Genomic DNA, 19,932 nt, shown 5'->3' with positions numbered 1-19,932 from the left:
TAAAGCCTAAATATGTAAGCAATTGTAGTTATATTTGTTCGTGAATACAATCATAAAGTCAATTTCTTAAAGTTTCATACAAAAAGTTTCTTTATTTCTTTCTTAAATTTCAGTGAGTGCTTTATTTCTATTTTCTTCCTTACGTGAATTTATTCCTCTTAATTTTTCAAACCAGAAAATATATTTTGTTTGTTTTTGTTTTTTCACATACTTTTACAACAAGAATTTTTCTTCAGATTGATCAATAAGTGACCTGATGAGTATGCATTATGAATGAGTACTACACAAATGTGATTATCTCCAAGGCCGTAATGCGCATGAGCGGAATGCATTCCAAAGCTTCCTTTTTCCATAGAGTCCTTATTAGTTGCATCTATTCATAAATCCAGGGGGGGGGATAATATCATCATTGATAAAGATTTCTTATATTTACCTTATAATAATTCCACTGCTTCACTATGCGATATAGTTCTAAGTCTTTGAACAAAAAGAAAGGCCGGGTTAGACTTTTGTTAAGGTCGCATCTTCGGAATCCGAGGGTTTCAGGTTGGCTGGTAGGTGGGTCTGTGGGGTGTTCATTAAATCCGTCTGTATCAAATACCCTCCAGCTGGTGTGCTGTGGAGTGGAAATTTCGAGGGAATGCCAACTCAGGTGCCGTCCTCCTCATCTGATCTCGGTTCAAAATTTTAAGGTGCGTCCTAAAATACCTTTACTGTTACTTTTAAACGGGACGTTAAAATAACTAAACTAAACTTCAGAAAATACCTGCAAGTTCGCTGCTGCTTACGATAGTGAATATTTATCACATTTTTTCTTTAGTCTTTAGACCTTAATTTTTTTTAAAATCATTGTATTATTTTGAGTAAATGCAGAAGGGAAACAAAGTACGTTTTCATCTTCTAGCAGGGAAAAAAAATTATTGCATTTTCTTCAATGCGAATAGTTATTTGTGTGAAAAATAAATTCTGTGGTCTGAAGCTAGACAGTTTCATTAAAATACTTCTATATGTATTGAATTGCCACACAAATATCGTGGCAGTGTGTCTTAAGGTAAAGAATTATAAATTCCAAACATAAAACTTTTTTATATAAATTGTAGAAGATATTAAAAAGAAGGTTATAATATTAAAAAACTTCGTTGCAATATTTTTTACTAATCCCAAGGTGAAATAAAATCACTTTATGAATAAACGAATAATTGGAATGTTTTAGGCTTATTCTACGCTTTTCAGAAAAAGCAAAATTTTCAATTATGTTTTGCAGTTTACTTTTTTACTACATTAAATAGATACCGTAAGAAAATAATAATAAAGATTGCAGGTTTTTAATTTAACCATTATATGATGAAATAAAAGAACCACGAAAAAAGGAAAACTGCACAACCTGCTCTTGAATAAATTTTTTAATTAAATGCAGACTGATAAAAAATATTATACAAAGTTTCTTTTTGAAAAATAAGCAATTGAAAAAAAGCATATGAAGTATAAGAATGAAAGTTAATTCCTTTGAGAAGGTTTAAAATTTTTCAAAAATCACGTTTTATTAATATCGTTACAAGAGACGTGCTTATTTCAATTTTTTCATAAAAATTATGCTTCTGTTCTATTTCCAAGAATGAAAAGAATATTTAAAATCCCTCTAAATTTTTAATGCATGATTTTGTCATGTGCTTGTAACAAATAAACTTTTTTAAAGTTAAATCTTTTCAACTTAAGCTATGGGCATACTCGTCTGTTTACACTTCAGAACTGCATTATTAATTTTTTTATAGTTGCCCGTTTGCTTTTCCTCAAACTTATTTCCCGTCTCTGAAAATTTCATTATCAAGGAAAAGGAAAAAAAATACAGTAAAAAATTAAAAGAAGAAATAAACAAGCAAATGAAATACGAGCCGTGACTGGTGAGAAGCAGTCCATGGAACTCTACTACGCACACTACTGATTGATTGATTTGGAAACCAAAAGTAACCCTTTCTCCCTCTGAATTAAGAATTACTATAATTGCAGTCAGACTAGCCATGGCTTGGAGTGGAGCCAAATGATTCCTTCTTTCTTTCATTCCTAATAAAAATTATCTAAGATTTTCTTCTCTTTTTTTTCTCTCTCTCTCTTTCATTGGTCGTTTATGAGTTATCCGCTTCCGTTGAATATCCGTTTGTGAGTTTTGTTTCGATTTTCATTGTCTGGACCGAAACATATTTTCTATATTGGATATTCATTTTCTTTTGTTATGTGTCACTCTTCAGTAAAAAAGCACCTAGATAATCTTCTAAAATTCTATTTAAATTAAGTTTTTAATTAGGGATTTCAATTATTATTAATTATTGCTAGTAAAAAACGGTGAAAGTCGCAGATAATTTATTGTAATCTTGTTTGATATTCTTTTTTGGAAAGACATTATCGAATCTATAAGGCAAACAAAAAAGTGCATGATGGGAAAGAGAAACTCTGATACGTCTATCTGCTTAATCATAACTACAACATTCACATGATTTTCTATTGATAAAACTGTAATGAATTCCAACAAGCTTCTTATCTTGCTTTAAAATTAAAATTCTTAAATTACTTATAGGTAAAGTGTAGTTTTTAAAAAATTGCATTCACTGGATATATATTTTTTGCATAACTATTAATATCTGAGCTCAAAGGCTGTTACTAATCAAATCGCAAAATTTATGCTTTCATTAAGCTGATTTTTAATGCTAGAAGTTGATTAAAAATAACTTATTATTAGAATATAAAAGTGAAAATAAGAATTTTTTTAAAATATGCTTTTATTATTGTAATGAAAATAGAAATAATTTTTATAAAAAAATCCTGGAGGTAAAAGCAATTAGCATTACGAACCATATAAGTAATTTATATATATATATGTGTGTGTGTGTGTGTAAATGACATCTCTAAATTAAATTCTAATTAATTTCCTAATTTTTATCTTAATTAATTCTAATTAATTTGTACCTTATCTTAAGTTCATTCTGAAATTTTCCCTTATTTCTTGATCCAATTCCTCCTTTTTTATTAAATTAATGCAACAGAAGCTCTGTAAAACTATGTAAAAACAAGAGATTATAACAAATAACTAAATATTTTACTAATGCGAATTTAAAATGTAAACTGTTTCGAAAACAAGGTTTGTAAAATACATCTAGAGACGGCAAGAAATCAAAAAAGAAAATTCAATTTAAGCCTTTTCAAATCTAAGCAAAAAGGCACCAACAACACATTAGATAACCTCGCCGAAGTTTACTACAACGGAGCCTTAATAATCCACCGACCGGTTATTAGTTTAGTAATAATGGCAGCAACCGAATCCCAATAATTTTCTTCGTAGCCTGTCATATTTTCCTGCCAGTGATAATAGATCGACCAATGATAGGCCCTAGATCCTCTGTATTAAGCCGTCTGAAAGATTTATGTGCTATACGATAGCGAAATTGCACAGAAATGAAGAGAACGTGAGGTCTATCCAATCCATATTATGAGATATGGAATGGGAGGAATCCAGCGAATGGAGCTGGTTGAAAACAATGGGGTGAGCTCCCATATTATTGAATTCCAATATGAATAGGGTTAGAATTATTTCAAACAAGGACAATGGCCGGAATAGTTTTAAATCGATAGCCCTTAATCTAATTATATCGTATCTGTTTCTAGAGAGAATCTTGAGCTGATGATAACGATATTTAGATTTCTGTGATGTTAATTAAAATAGATTATGAAATTCTTAGATCGATATAATATATGTGATAGATGACAGCGAATTACGATTATTTGTTATTTAAAACAATAACATGGTATGTAAGAATTGATATGAAATGAATTTTGTTGCACCAGATGCTAGGATTAAATATTGGTTTTTAACAAGTAAAGAGATTTATTAAGAAAGTTTTCTTAATTTTTATGTTATTCAAAAATTGTTATTTCATAAGTTTGTTCGTGAGCGTTTAAAAGAATGATAGCGAAATTTTCTTATGAATAAAGTTTTCAAAATGAGATTAAGTTCATAGTTTTGTTTCATTAACATTTAGAAAAAAATAGTTAGAAAATTTTCCTTATTATGAAATTTATTGAAAAATGTTTTACTTCGCAAATTTCTTTATAAACATTTAAGAAAGAATTATATAGAATTTTTTCTTATTATCAGTATTATTCAAAAATATTTAAAAAAATTATTTAAAAGTTAAAATAGGTTTTTGTTTAATGAATATTTAAGAAAAAATAATTAGGTAATTCTTCCTATAAAATTTGTTCAAAAAGGTTTTATTTCAGATATTTGTTTCTTGCATATTTAAGGAAGCATTATAAGGAAGTTTTTTTTTATTATTATGAATGTAATTTGCAAATTTGTTATGTTTATTTATTTGTTTATTTTTTTATTATTTATTTGTTGGTTTTAGTTCCCAAATTTGTTTATGAACATTTATGAACGTCATTAGAATTATAATGATGTTTTTCTTGCAATGAATGTTATTTAAAAGGTATTTTAAAATTTATTCAAAAATTAAAAGTTCAAAAACTAGTTTGTTTAATGAATGTTTAAGAAAAAAATAATTAGAATGTTTTTTTAATTACGAAATTGATTCAAAAAAGTTTTGTTTTGCAGATTTGTTTATGAACATTTAGGAAAGAATTATGAAGAAGTTTTTTTACTACGAATGTTATTTCAAATGTTTACTTCTTCACAGGCTTATTTTCTGAGCATTTAAGAAAAAATAATAAAGAAGCATACGTCTGAACAAAATTATTTAAAGAAAATTAAAAGATAAAGATAGTAAATTTCTTTAGAGATTTCTTTCATTATCATTTACGAGATGGTTTTGCAGAAGATTCTGTGGGAAGATTTTTTGATTTCTTCATAATAAAGTGACATTAAAAATACTTTTCTGAAAACTCTATAACGAATTGATTGCTATCCAAAGTAATTATTTCCTTGATGCTTGCTTTCATAACCAATATGAAATGCTAACAGTTCTTTTTTCTTTATCTTCTTCTAAAATACTGAAAAATACTTAACATTTTTCTAAAAACTCAATAATAATTATTCCGATTCTTAAGAAAATACCAGATATTTTAGCCATTTCGTAGAATAATGATTAAAGTGCTCATGCTTTTTAATATCGGTCAAAAATCGGCGGTTTCTAATCTGTTACAAATATTCAGTATTGAATAAAAATGACAAGACTTGAACAGCGACTGCTGTTACCGACACTTGCTATGGATTATGGGAAGATTCTTTGTCATCGAGAAGCAGTGATTAATTATAAGATTAGCATATCTAATTTATTTTTAACCTAAAACATGTTTTCTAATTATCCATAAAAGTTCTTGTTATTCAATTAAAAATATGTCTAATCTATCGTCCAGATGGACACAAATTGAAATAAGTATTTGATTTGTTAAAAAGGAGTTGTTCATTCATCATTATGGGCACATCATTAAATTTATGTTATCTTGGATAAGATGATAGAAATACTAATTAATTATAAAAATCCGACATTATTCCAATTTATTTTGGTTTAAAAATAACTTCTTGTCAGTGGCATGGTTTGTCATTCTTCTAATAAAGGGTATTTCAACACTTCCTTTAACCCTTTCTAGGGCCGTGGGATGTAAGCTTCAAACCAAATTTATCAATCTTTGGAGGAAATTATGTAGTTTGGCATAAGTTCTGACAATTTTTTTTAGTAAGTCAGAAACTTAGATGCTTCAGCTCTTTATCTCAGACAAGATGATGTGTCTTGATTTGTTACTTAATTATTAATTAACCAAATTAATTAGTTAATCAAATTAAATTTATCGAATAAGCAAAATGAATCCCTTTTCTTATTCTAATTTCAAGCCTAAAAATATTTTAACATAATATGACTTGAAAAAAATGGCCCTTTAAAGGGTTAACAAATGAAATATAAATCCAAAATGGACAAATCAGTGGACTGATATACTTAATACACATGAAAACACAAAAACTGACAAATAATGAAATTCTTATGTATCTGATTGCGCCTTTCACAATGTAATTGCAGGTAAGCTCTGTATATTTATATTCTTTTTTATTAAAGACATTATAGATAATAATGATGTAATAGATATCAAAAATAGGTTTAAAAATTTTTTTTTAAATTTAGAAGAGATTCAAAACTCTGTTTCTAAACATCACGATAATGTTGCGTGACAACGGTTTTGGCATAATTTATATATTTTTTAATATTTTATCTTAAATATTTTAGCAATAATAACGTGCACACAAATAAAACAAGGAAACATTTCACTTCAAAATATAATTTAAAACATTTTGAGAATTTATTAAAATTGGAGAAAATTACCCTGTAATAAAACTGATATAAATGAAAAGCTAATTTCTTGAATTTTCAAAAGATGTTAAAATGGTTTTGCTCCATAACATTTGCAAAAATTATTGAGTAACAGCATTCAAAAAATTTCAATCAAATAAAAACGTAAACAAATTTTTAACAACATAAGGTAAGCAAACATAAAAATTTTCAATTAAAAATAGAATTACAGTTTTGAAAACTTTGAACACATACTGCGTAAATACATACCAACAAAATTGATAACTCCAAATCCTGCTCAGTGGAAACTTTGAAGCAATTTTTGCAGATCGCATGGCGTATTTGATCGATCCCATTCAGGCCATTAAATAATTATTAAATTAAAATTCGTACTATCTTTGCTCATTTTATGTATAAATCCAGGATTAATTATCTAAAAAACAATTCAAACAGTTATCATCCATTTCAACTATTATACGCTATTGAAATCAAATACATACTAACCACCTTTAGCGACCTGTTGCTCGTCTACAATCTATATTTGGTAAATAACTGGCAAAATCAAAGTACCCTTACTCCCAACCTCAAATATTGTACCGATTTCGAGAATTTTTATTTCATATTAAATAAATGCTTTCCTATTAAATTTTAAGTGAAATTTTGTTTGTTTCGATTTCTCAAAAAATGGTATGAACAAATGGCTGTTGATGACATATTTAACTGTTATGTTATGAGTATTCATATGAAATCAAAAAGCTTTCATATAAAACCGAATTTATCGATTCAGTGGTTTTGGCTGATGAACTCTGTCGTAAGATTTTTCTTTATTATTTTAAATATATAAATGAATTCATATAATGCATCTTACAAATTTTATACTCTTATAAAAAATATATAATTCCTCGTACAAATTTTATGTTCTTATAAAAATATATAATTCCTCGTACAAAAAAAAAATGCAAATATATTTTTGCATTATATATTTTTTTAAATTAGTTCACTATAATTAGATATATCTCCAATACATTTAAGGCCATGTACTTAACCATTGATTTTTCAACCCAATATCTTTCTCAACCCTCTTTAATATCATCATTAACGGTTGCCATTTAAATGCATCCATCTAAAAAATGTTTCAAAATATCTAACTTAACCGCAAGTGTGCTTTAACTGTAACTCTAACTAATGTGTAATCCCATCAAGAGATAAAAGTCATTTCCGGTTTCTCCTCGCCTTAAATGCAACGCAAAAACGCCATTACCTTTATCACCTGAAACCTAAGTTATTCGCTGTTCTTCCATTAAGTGGAATAGGAATCAAAGTAGCTGCGACGAGAGTTTTCTTTCGTTAGTGTTAGAGGGAACTATATTATGCTTTGATGTTTAATTTGACACTTGAAGTTTCTGTAAAGCAAATTGTTAAGCATCACAGTAATGCCATTAGATCACAACAATGCCATTAGACGCTGTACTTGATATTTTTTTCGTTTCATTTTAAATCCAATTCCTTTAATCGTACCCATTTTTTTAAATAATTGTATATAAATATTGAATCTATTGGCGGTGTTTTATTGTGAAAAAATAATATTTAAATTGAAAAATTGGAAGAAGATTGCTACGTTTAAATTACAATTCAAAGATTCTTTTGTAATGTAAGAAATATGCTTAAAATAAATTTTTAGATAAATAATAATTATTATTTATTATTGAATGGTTTGGAAAATAATATTTAGTACATTATAGCATACTACCCACCTTTAGTGATCAATTTGTTCGCCAAGATTATTGGGGGTTTTTTTTCGGATGTTAATTATTAATATGGAATGCATTTCTTTAAAAAACATTTCACCTTGTAATTTGAAAAACACATGAATTCAATTAAAGTAGCTTACTACAAATTATAAAATATATATATTAAGAAGTAAAAACAGAAGTGAAAATCCTACTACTGATTTTACGATTGACAAAAGCACGTGCTTGAATCTTTTGATGGATGTTTTTAGATGTTCCATCATAACATTTAAAAACATTATTTTTGGATAGCGTACAAAATTGAATTAAAAAATATTATTAAAGTTAAATGAAAAATTGTACGAAAATAAAATTTATATAATTAAAAAAGATAATTTTTTAATTCTTAAGTAATATAAAAAGCATTTTATAAGATAATTGTTTTAAAAGATATGAATATAAATTTCCATCAGCAAATCATAACGATTAGGGTTATATTTAAGATTAATATACGGACCTCCAAACTGAAAATTTTTGGAGCGATTTCTAACCAAATATAATCGTGATAATATGTTATTGCAACCTTAAAAACCGTGTGTTAATATTTCTGGTATACACACAAAACTCCAGGCTTTTAGAATTTTTTAACGATTGGCGCTATTTTGACGTGCTTGGCGAAACACTGTATATAAATCTTTCAATGATTATTTATCTGGCAACAGTTAAGCCTAATTTTGCACTTGATTTAAATTTCTGTTTGAAGCCTGTTTCTTGATTTCTTTTATATCTTCTTTGATTGAATGTCCTCTGTTTTTAACATGGCGAACAATCTCCGGAACCCTTCTAATAATATTTTGTAGCTCAATTCATTAAATAAATGAAGCATTTGATTCAGAAACAGCTGTAAAAAATGTTCAATGAACGAAGCAGTCTCATTTCGTTTGATATTTTGTTTATATTTGACAATTGCCGTTCGACAATTAGTAATAAGCTCGATTTCTGTGCCACGTATCTTACCGTTTTATATACATATAATGATATGTTAATATCTAATTTAATCTAAATTAATTTCCTAAATTTTTTGCCTAATTCGGTCCATGTCGGGGTTATTCTAAAGTGGTGTTCTCTTGTTTCCGAATATCATTCCACGTATGAAGCTGTGTAAAAATTACTGCTCAATCAATCTACGTATCAAGAGAAAGTGATCCCTTCTGTGCCCTTGCCAAGGTGTCAAAGGACACCACGTGTATTAAATTGGCGCGTGGCCGGAAATTCCATGTTATATAAGATTAGTGATCATTTGTTTCATCCCTTTTGCCTTCTTTACTTCTGCTTTTGTACTGCAATGCGCCTTCTTGTAAATAATCATGCCTGTCTCCGAGAGAGAATAAAACGAAATTAAAAATACAAAGTCTCTTCATTGCTTGTCGAACCTGCATTCTGCTTCAACCAAAATAATGTTATATATATATATATATATATATATATATATATATATATATATATATATATATATATATATATATATATAGCATTATTGCAATTTGTAATTCATATAAGTTTATTACAATAATTACCTCACAGCAGTTCAAATATCAGTTAAGAATTCATCAATGGCTGTCAACACACTGTACAAAAAAAAATTACATTAGCTTTACATTACAAGTATCCAAGTATTTTCTATTATTAATGTAAAAGTTTTAGTTGTTTCTTGATAATTCGTTCGAATCTCCTTAAATTTCATTTTATAATTAGATATTCATTTGGCTTCGTATACGCTTTGCGAAGTCCCTACTGCTCAGATCTTTGTTTACACCTTTATAGATTTTCGATATCGACAGTACCTGTATATAAATTGACAACGTACAGACCATTAATGAAAAGCTTCATTAAGTTAATTATTAATTAATCTTTGTAACTTTGATATATTTTTGTTACAGTCTTTCTAATTCTGCTCTTTATTTTTCGGATATTCCTTCAAATTGTATTCATTCCAAATTGTAATATTGTTTTCCTTCAATATTGACATCATAGCTCAAAATGCGATTTATGAATATTCTTTACCTATATTTATTGGTTTCCACATTAATGACTCCGCCTTTGGTAATAGTCTACCTATTTGGAGATAAATTTGGCGATCTTGGCAGGAAAAATAAAGATTCAGGAAATTTCAAGAATTTCGGTTCTATCTTCTATTAGAATTCGAGATGTGTGGAATTCTTAAGAAAATTCTTTACCTTATCGGAAGTCTATAAAATGCGAAAGGCTGACACTAAGCTCAATTCTCTCTTTGAAGGTATTTGAGCAGATGTGTCAAGTCGGGTTGTTTGATATGCTGTTGCCATTTTTAGTTAACGATTTGTTGTTTGCTTGTATGTTGTTAATATCGCTCAAAACACTGTTTAAGAATATTCTTAACTCATGTTGACTGGTTTCCACATCAATGACCTCGGATTTGGTATCAGTTTAACGATTTGGAGATAAATTTGGCGATCTTGGCGATAAATATAAGAATTCGGGAAATTTCAAGAATTTCGGTTCTATTACTATTTTGAACTCGAGATTTGAGGATTCTTCTAGAATCTTTGCGTTATCGGAAGCCTATAAAATACGAATGTCTCACACTAAGATCAATTCTCTTTTTGCGTATTATTGTATTACGAGTAGGTGTGTCTAGTCATGTTGTTTAATATGATGTTGATATTTTTTGAACTAATGATTTACTGTTTGCATACATGTTGTTGATATCAGAAAGTGCTGTCTTTGTTACGTTTGGCTGTGTTTTTGGAAGTGAGGAATAAAGCGTAGCTATTCGTTGTCGAGGCTGTTGAAATTCGTGTAAACTATTTTTGTGCCAAATTTTCGTAAATCGTGCCAGATTTGCGTAAAAATGTAATCGTTAGGAAACACGTTTCACATTGGAAACCGTTAAAAAAAGAATCGAAAGAAATTCTGGAAGATAAAAGACTATCAAAACCTTTCACAATACAGATAGGACAAAAAAAATCGGTTAACCCTTTTTTCTAATGTTAGTGCAGAAGCAATTCTTGCATGAATATTTTTTTCTTCGAATTGCGCACTTTTATTCCAAAAACGAGAACTGAATCTACCATTGCTCCTAAAGAACAAAAAAAAAACGATTCATAATTTGATGATTTTTGCTGAACAGACAGTTACTGTGGAAAACATAAATGGGAATTTAATTGCTTCCATCTTTGCAAACGATGTGGGAAAGAATAATTATGTTGTTTTTGCTTTAAAAAATATATAAATAAAAATTCTTTCTGCGGAAATCGAGTTGAAGAAAGAAAGGATTTCGATTTAGCGTGCGTTTTTTCCCCGTCTTCCATTTTTGTATGCGCTTTAATGGATAAGGGTTTCTATTTTTAGATTCCAAACAGATGCTATACGGGAAAAAAAGTTTTTGGACCGTAACAATTGTTGCTTGAAATTATTGTTCCCGAAATGCGGGTGTATCTGGGAAGGCCATACTATTTGATTTGAAGTGCAGCAAAAATATTTCAAATCTAATTTTTTTCTTATGTTCTGAGGGATTCAAAAATCATAGACAGCTTTAAACATCACTAGTCTCGAACGAATTTAAATAGAAAGATGCAATTTAAATAGAAAGGATGGAAAAAAAAGTACCTTGTCACGAAAGATTATCCTCCCCCCCCCCCAATATTTTGCCAAAATTTCCTTAGCATACACAATAATAGAATATTGGGAATTAAAAATTGAAATGGTTCTGTAGTTCTTGGAGAGATATTCTTATCTCACTATAAAAAATCAATATATCTATGTATGTATGTATGCACCTCATTTCCTTCTAAACGACAGGGCCAATTTTAATCAAACATTGCACATATAGTACACTCTCGAGTATCCGGTCTTATGGGGTGGAAGAAAAGGCCGGTTAACAAAAACGCCGGATAGGTCGGAGTTTCTGAACTCATTTCTTTGCTCATCAATACAAGAAGACAAAGTTCTTATACCTAAACTCACTGATATAATACGTATTTTTTCACTTCTTATTGAGTACTAAGCCCTCCATTTATCTCAAGCCACGTATAACATGAACGCGGTCGCGGCACAGTGAATCATAGAAGTAGTTGCCGATAATGTGTCAAGTTAAAATAGAAGGCGCTGTACTGGTAGTTTGTATACGCTTATATACTGCACAGCAAGAATGCATTGCAAGAATTTATTAGAGAAAAAGTAAATTAAAGGATATAAACTGTTCACATTTTAACATAAATTGTATAATGCCTAACTTAATGCAGGAAGCATAAACAATATTGTCAATGCAACGTCTTGCCTTTCTCATTTAGTTATGATAAAGGAAAGCTAGGCCGGATAGTATGGAAACAGGATAGACGAGAGCCGGATACTCGGGAGTGTACTGTATATTGTTTAAAACAAGAGAAAGAATACTCTCAGCTTTTGAAATACATACATTAATTCAATTTTCAATTAGCTTAAAATGAACCGAAATTTTACAAGTTTTCTGCAATAACTTCAAAACAAATAATCTTACAAGAAATATTTTAAAACCCTCTAAAAATTTGAAATATTTCCATTTCAGTTATATCAATTTCATTTTTGCACAATATATTTTTCAATTTTTATTAATTTAAAAGATATCAAAGCATTAAAATTAATGTTAGCTTGAATTACTTTACAATTACTTTTTAAACTCTTTGCACTTGGAAAAGTAATTCGATGCATAATTATTCACCTAATACAAAAATTTGTTCATTGATCCGAAAAATAAATACACATAACTTGTTTTAAATCGAACTTCTTTGAAAAAATTCATCTGTATCTTTTGACCATTCTGTAGGCATTTTTAACAATCACAATTGAAAAATAAATAAAACATCAAAATGTTGCACCTTCTTGAATGGTGAGTGACAAAGGTGAAAGTAAAAGGGTTAATATGTTTTATTTTAATACCCATTTTTTACCACATTATTGTTTGCTTCAAAGAAGTGATTCAATAATGCTCAAACAAGCTGAAACGGAGTGAAAATCAGCGGGTTTAGGTTTAGTTATATTAACATCCCGTTTGAAGTAACACTAGGATTATTTTGGGACGGACCTCGTAATTTTGAACCACTGTCAGATGACGAGGACGACACCTGAGCTGGCACCTCCTCTCCACACCACACCACACCAGCCGGAGGAAGTTTGGTCATGACGAATATAACGTGCAACAGACCCCCTTACACGACGGTTCTTCGGTGGAATCGGGTCTCGAACCTGAAACCCTCCGGTTCCGAAGCCGAGACCTTACCACCAGGCCACCGCGACCCGAAAATCAGCGGGAGTAAAGCATTAAACAATTCCAAAAGATATTGGAATCAAAATTGAAAAATCGTTAAATCAGTGTAAAATAATCAGTAAAAAAAATTATCAAGAAACGAATCCAATTTAATTAATGCAATTCCATGCGCTTGCGCACTAAGCATTGTGTAGGTAAAAGAAATATGCTGATGCAAAAAAGAATCTGTATAAATATTGCAATACAACTACAAATGCCACGCAACAATGATAAATGCCAATATTGCAAACAAATAACAAATGCCATTCAATCAATACAATTGAATGCGCTTGAAAGTTAATAATTGTATGAATAAAAGAAATACACTATTGAGAAATAACTTCATAAAAGAATTACTCCATATCAGTATAAGTATTGCAATAAATCAAATAATAAATATTGTAAGGTTAACACAATTTTTTGTTTATAAACTAATAATTATAAAAATAAAAGCGATATATTAATGCGAAACAATTCCATTATTAATTTATTGCATTTGTATTATTATCGAAAATTATCGTTTAATGCTTTTTAACACAGTTTCATGTAAGTGATAATTTCGTTTAATATAATGATACATATATTAAAAAATATATTCAAACGATTTATTATACAGAATCAAAATGATTTAAGCGAAATAATTTTAACATCATTCATGAAAATAAAATTGGAGGTAGATTCATTGAAATTCCCCGGAGAATATCCATAATAGTTTTAAGGTACTAAATTAAATCATGATATATTTATAAATAGAAAAAATGCTAAACAACATCGAAAAATAACACTGAAAGATTTAATTCTGGGATCAACTTAAAAGCCGTATTTCATTTTCGAATTGTGAAGGCATCGATTTTTCTTTGTTTACCAGCAAACCACGTAATCCTTACGTCAGACGAATCCATTTCGATTCGCCCGCTTTTAAATTTGATCGTGACCAAGCGTCAGTTTTCGACCTATTGAATATAAAAAGCATCTTGCGAGCAGAATTCAATGAATATTTAAATGAATCAGTAAATAAAAGATTTTTGACTGCAACGAAGACTGGAAATACTTTCCGCCATATTGGATGGCTATAGAAAATGTGCATTAAATGCAAGAGATGTTGTATGTGAACTTTTGCTTGAATTATTATTTTATAAAGACCAATTTGTGATATTAAACGATACTAAGAAGTAAGTAAATTATTTCGAATCAATATTTTTGTGTGATTTTAACTGGTTTAGTTTTCATGGAATTAAATTTAAAAGAAAAATATTTTCTCCCTTTACTTTAAAGTCTATTTTTATTAAAAACTAACCGCCATTGGTGATCATCAGTTCACCCGCAAAAGTTTTAATTCATTAATTAAAACCAACTTTGATTAACTATATCTTATCAAAGCAATATATATATATATATATATATATATATATATATATATATATATATATAATTGGTTGTGAGTGTTCTTTTATAGTTTATATTATAATTTTCACTTAAATTGGAGATTGTAATTTGTTATTTTTATATCTGTAAAAAATGGTTTATCTCAAAGGCCTCAATTTGAGGGGATATTCGGGTCACGAAGGGTCAATATTGTTGGACAAAGCTCAGACCCCTCACAGAAAAAAATCCCTTGTTTGAATCCCTGTCTGAGAGTGACCCTTGAGAAAGTCTTCAGGACGGATTCTTAATTTCTTCCTTTTTGATTCTATAATCATTCTTTTTGCAAATATTGACTTGGTATTTTTATTTATTTGGTTAAGTTCATCTTTGTTTTAGTAGTAACAACATTTGTGCTCTCTAAATACAATTATATCTTTTTTAGCTTTATTCAGAAATAGTCTTTAATAATTTTTTTAGTTTGTTTTCAGAAATAAATTTTAATTGAAATTTCATAATGCATATATTTTGATTTTCTTATATATATATATATATATATATATATATATATATATATATATATATATTATTTTAAACTTTACCTATACAGCGAACATAGAATTCTCTGATTTATTATCAATGCTTGCAAAATGATGATATTAATTGGCGAAACTGGTCCAATCAATGAAGATGGGGGCTCTGTCAACACTTTATTTTAGGATATCTCTCAAAAATGGAGAGTTCTATGGAACAGACGGCCATTGATGATGTATCTAGAGGTCATAAGATTTCATATAAAATAAAAATTAGAGAAATTATTATATTGGTTAGAATTTAAAAGCTCTATCTAGGTTCCTCCCCCCCCCATACAGAATGTAAAGTGAAATCGGGTTTTCACATTTTTCTCAAAACTGAAGAAAGTGAAATTGACCATTCATGATGTATCAAAGAGTCATGAACTTTCTTCTAAATTAAACTTGGCAAAATCAGTTCAGTATTAGGGTCTTGGAAACTCTGCTTGTTTTTCGTATAGAGAAAGTAGAGTGAAGTAATTATTCTGTTATTTTTCTCGAAAATAAAAGCTGGTGGAGGGTAAACAAAGATATACCATAAAAATTCAAAAACAGTAAAATACTTAAATATATATTATTTTAAAAAAAGCACAAAAAAAGTACGAAAAAAGTATTTGATATTATATTTACAATTTTTATTTCGGACTGATTCCTCCACACTGATCACAATTATTATTCTTTGTATATTTTGGTAGGAAGGACAAATTCTTTAAAAATATTCTTACTTTTAAAACTATCAAATCTAATTCATTTTCAACTATTGATTCATTCAACTATTGATGCGCAAGCGAAAAATAAGATAATTCAAGATATTTGATTCAAATTCATAATAAAAGTTTTAAAAAAATTAAAACTTTCTGGAATATCTAGTCTCTTTATACATATAAAAGAAATTAAGAATTTAAAATAAAATTTTAGTCTAATTTTTTAAAATATTAATTCTAGTTAGTATCAGCTTTTCACAAATAAATGAAATTCAAAAGAATCCTGAATACTTTTGATATTCAGAATAAACAGTCAAAATAAGGAACTATTCCTGATAATTTCCATATCTTATTTACATTCTAAGGTAAAATATGGCCATTCTAATTCTTGTAATTTTCATTGACCTATCAAAAATTAATGTAGTGAATAAAAAATAATTTCTTCTTTGTAATGATTTAGAGATACTCAGAAAAAAGTAAAACTTTAATTAAAATATTTGAATCTCAGAAATTTGAGATAAGGTTGAAAATTTTTAAGTCCTTGAGGATTTTATTTTTCTAGAATAAGTGCTATAATTTCTTTGTTGTCGTAATTTTTTTTACGAATCAGTAACGTGATCATATGAAGTTTAAATCGCAAGAGATGGCAAGAAATATATTGTTCCACATCAAAGAACAAAAGAATAATAATTAAAGAATAGAAGAATTATTATTATGTGTAGTAAAAATTACTAAAATTTGTGCTTTTTTAAGTGCTTTGTTGAAGATTGATATAAACTTAGAGCTCAAATTAATAGCCAAATGTGAATGCTGTAAAGGAACATATTTTTAATAAATAAAATATGTTTTCAAATATTAGTTGCCCAAAAAAGCTAAAATTTGCAGCATGAAAATTCTTAGCTTTTGATTATTATTATAAAATATAATAATAATTTTGTAATAATTCTTCAATATTATCTTAATAGAAAAAGAATTGAAAACTCTTAAATCTAAGCAGAAAAAGTGCAAATTTACTAACAGAACAGCCCAATATTAGGAAAATATATCATATCAAAGATATCACATTCGATATTTTTTTTTGTTATTATTTTCATCTTATTATTTGAATATCTAAATGGTAAGTATTGAATATTACTTCATGAGTATTATCTTGCTAACAGTTCTTAAAAAGATTCTAAAATATATCGATTTTTTTTGTCATTTTCAGATACTATTTAAAGATTTTCAGATTAAACAACCAAATATCAATTTATTAAGAAGTTTCATTAAACTATAACAAAATTAATTAATATTAATTATAACAAAATTGGATAATTTTGAAATTAAAGTGTTAATTTTAGGTAGATTCCTGTGGGAAAACTATCTATTTCAATGGTTCTTATGACATGACTTTGGGAAAAATTCTTCAGTTCTTCACCGATCATGGTCCCTAAAACGCATCGTTCAAAGGTTTATATTATATATAACATACGTATGACGCTTTGCCCATGTTATCTTGTATTGAACAGGATAACTAGAATAATTTTGTTCGAACTTTAACGAGCTATGAATGTGTTGTTAGAAATGTAAAAATCTCGGAAGAGTTCGTAAATGGCCCATCTAGCTCAAGGGGTGAATTGGTGAGGGGTTGAAATTTTTATTTCGCTAAAATTTCTTTAATATTGAAGATAGAAAAATAAATCTGATTAGCTAAATTCGCACCTCATTAAGACGAACATCTTTTGTGTTTAAAGTTTTTCGATAATTGTAATATCTTAGAATTAGGGGATGAAAAGTGATTTTCAAATTCTAATTTTAACTGTTTCTAACATCAGCAATTTATGTTACCAGATAGTAATTTACATGTAAAGGAATCTACCTTTGCCTTCCAGCTTGTCGACAGGAATTTTTTAATTTCATTTGGTGAGGCTTAATGCCGCTGAATTCTCATAGAACAAATTTTAGATAGCCATACAATCATCTCACAATTGTAATAAGGAAATATGGACGATAAAAGAAAAGATAAAAAGTGTAAAAACTAACAAGTGGATAGAGTTGAATTGGGTTAAGGCCCATATTGGGATATATGGTAATGAAAAGGCGGATCAATATGCAAAGTTGGCGGCACAGAAAGAGGGTGTTGATATGGTTGTCCCCAAATCAAATGGTGTCTTAAAATGGGAATTAAGAGAAGAAATAAAGCTGCAGTGGTTTGACAGATGGTATACGTCCAAAAACGGAAGAGTAACTTTCGATTTTATTCCTAATCCGGAAATAAAAATAAGAAGATACCATCCACTGATAATTCAAATTATATCAGGACATGGGAGATTTCCTGCATATTTCCAAAGATTTGGAAGAATGCAGGACAATAAATGCATTTGTGGAGGAATCGGTACTGTTTACCACTATTTAAAGGAATGTATTGAAATCTCGGAGTTAAGAAAAAATCTGAAAATTTTAAATAATGACTTTAGTACAGTACTGATGGTACCAGGTAATCTTAAAATTCTGAAGGACATGATGTCGAAAATTGTCAGTTTTTTACCAACTATTTGAGAGTTTGTAGATGAAAGAGAAGGACAGTAATTGACCACTTTGTGGCCAATTACCTCGAGGAGAATCTCAGTTTGACAAATCGGTCAATGCAAGGATGGACAATGCTCAAGATAGCAGTCGGCCACAACAAATCCTGTCGATACTGCTCCGTTCAGTGGTGGCGGGGTGATCGGCTGTACGCAAGAAGAACAAATTTTAGACAACATATTTATTTTTAAGCATGATAAATGCAAAAAATAATTGGAACTGTGATATCTATAATAAACATGTTACATTTTGAAAACAAAAACGAATGTCACGAAAGTATTTCGAAAGAACTCAAATTAGTGAGAAAATCCCAGACTTCTTTTACAAATATAGAAAAAGAAAATTGTTAGAGAGAATATGTTCAAAAAGTATGGATTTGTTTGAAATACTCTTAATATGTTGCAAATATAAATTATTTAAGAGAAAAAGCTACATAAGGATATGCTTAAGAATCATACACTTTACAAAAATATGACACTTCTCTTCAATGTAAACGTATATGCGTACATTGACCATGAACTATACGTAATCCCTCTCTCAATTACTACTCTTTGATCTATAGAAACCAAGCAAGCATTCAGTGAAGATTTTGATGTAATGATTTGATTAAACATTAAAGGGGGAAAAAACTGCTCCCCACTTTCATTGATATGTTTAAAAATGAATCAATATTATTTCTTTACATGTGCAGGTGACAGACGTGCTGCCTTAGGTGGAAGCGCGACAGAGTTGACCAAGTGCGAACGACCCAAGGCTCCCTTGCGTCGATCCTCCGAAGGTAGTTATGCTTTACGAAGGCAGTCCTCGTCCTCCTCAAACGCTGCTGACGACCCCACCTCTAGCGATCCATCCACCTCTTGCTCAGCCTCATCGTCATCGTCTTCAGAATCAGGTAGGATTATATGCCTCCATTTAGCAAAGGGATGTCAGAATTATTACTAACATGTAATATCGTATGTCTAGCATCCAGAGATATCATCAAAATCAAAACTAATTACTCAACCCCATACTTAATCCCAAATCCGCGCTCTCGCAAAAGAATAAACTTCTAATTTACAAGAGTATGCTCCAACCTCTCATATAATATGCATCTCCTATCATCTGGACCACTGCTGTCAAAACTCATAATACAACATTAGAAAGATGATAAAATGTAGAGGTTAAGCAAATCAGCAGCATGCCGTGGTTTGACAGGAATAAAGACATCTAAAAAGATTTTAGCATCGCAACCTTGCAGAACTTCCAAATGAAACTGTCAACACGTTTCTTTGAACAAATTGACAAAAGAGATAATCGCAATCAAAGTTACAATCCTTCACTACCAAAAGAATGCTAAGAGACCTCGTTATATCCTTCATGTCTAAGACATCATCATAGCTTTAC

The 19,932-nt window shown here is 29.1% G+C and overlaps 1 protein-coding gene across 1 annotated transcript in view; it reads left to right on the top strand.

The window, feature by feature from the left end:
- Positions 1 to 19,932, top strand: part of LOC129966398 (uncharacterized) — a 385,065-nt gene that overhangs the window by 306,075 nt on the left and 59,058 nt on the right. Inside the window, exon 10 of the mRNA XM_056080822.1 lies at positions 19,241 to 19,441. Within this exon, the coding sequence (XP_055936797.1) occupies positions 19,241 to 19,441 (201 nt within the window). The remainder of the gene's footprint in view (positions 1 to 19,240; positions 19,442 to 19,932) is intronic.

Source organism: Argiope bruennichi, chromosome 4 (genome assembly GCF_947563725.1).
Source record: "Argiope bruennichi chromosome 4, qqArgBrue1.1, whole genome shotgun sequence".
NCBI classification, from domain to species: Eukaryota; Metazoa; Arthropoda; class Arachnida; order Araneae; family Araneidae; genus Argiope; species Argiope bruennichi.
The sequence above is the reverse complement of the archived record's forward strand: the minus strand, read 5'-3'. Positions and strand labels throughout refer to the sequence as shown.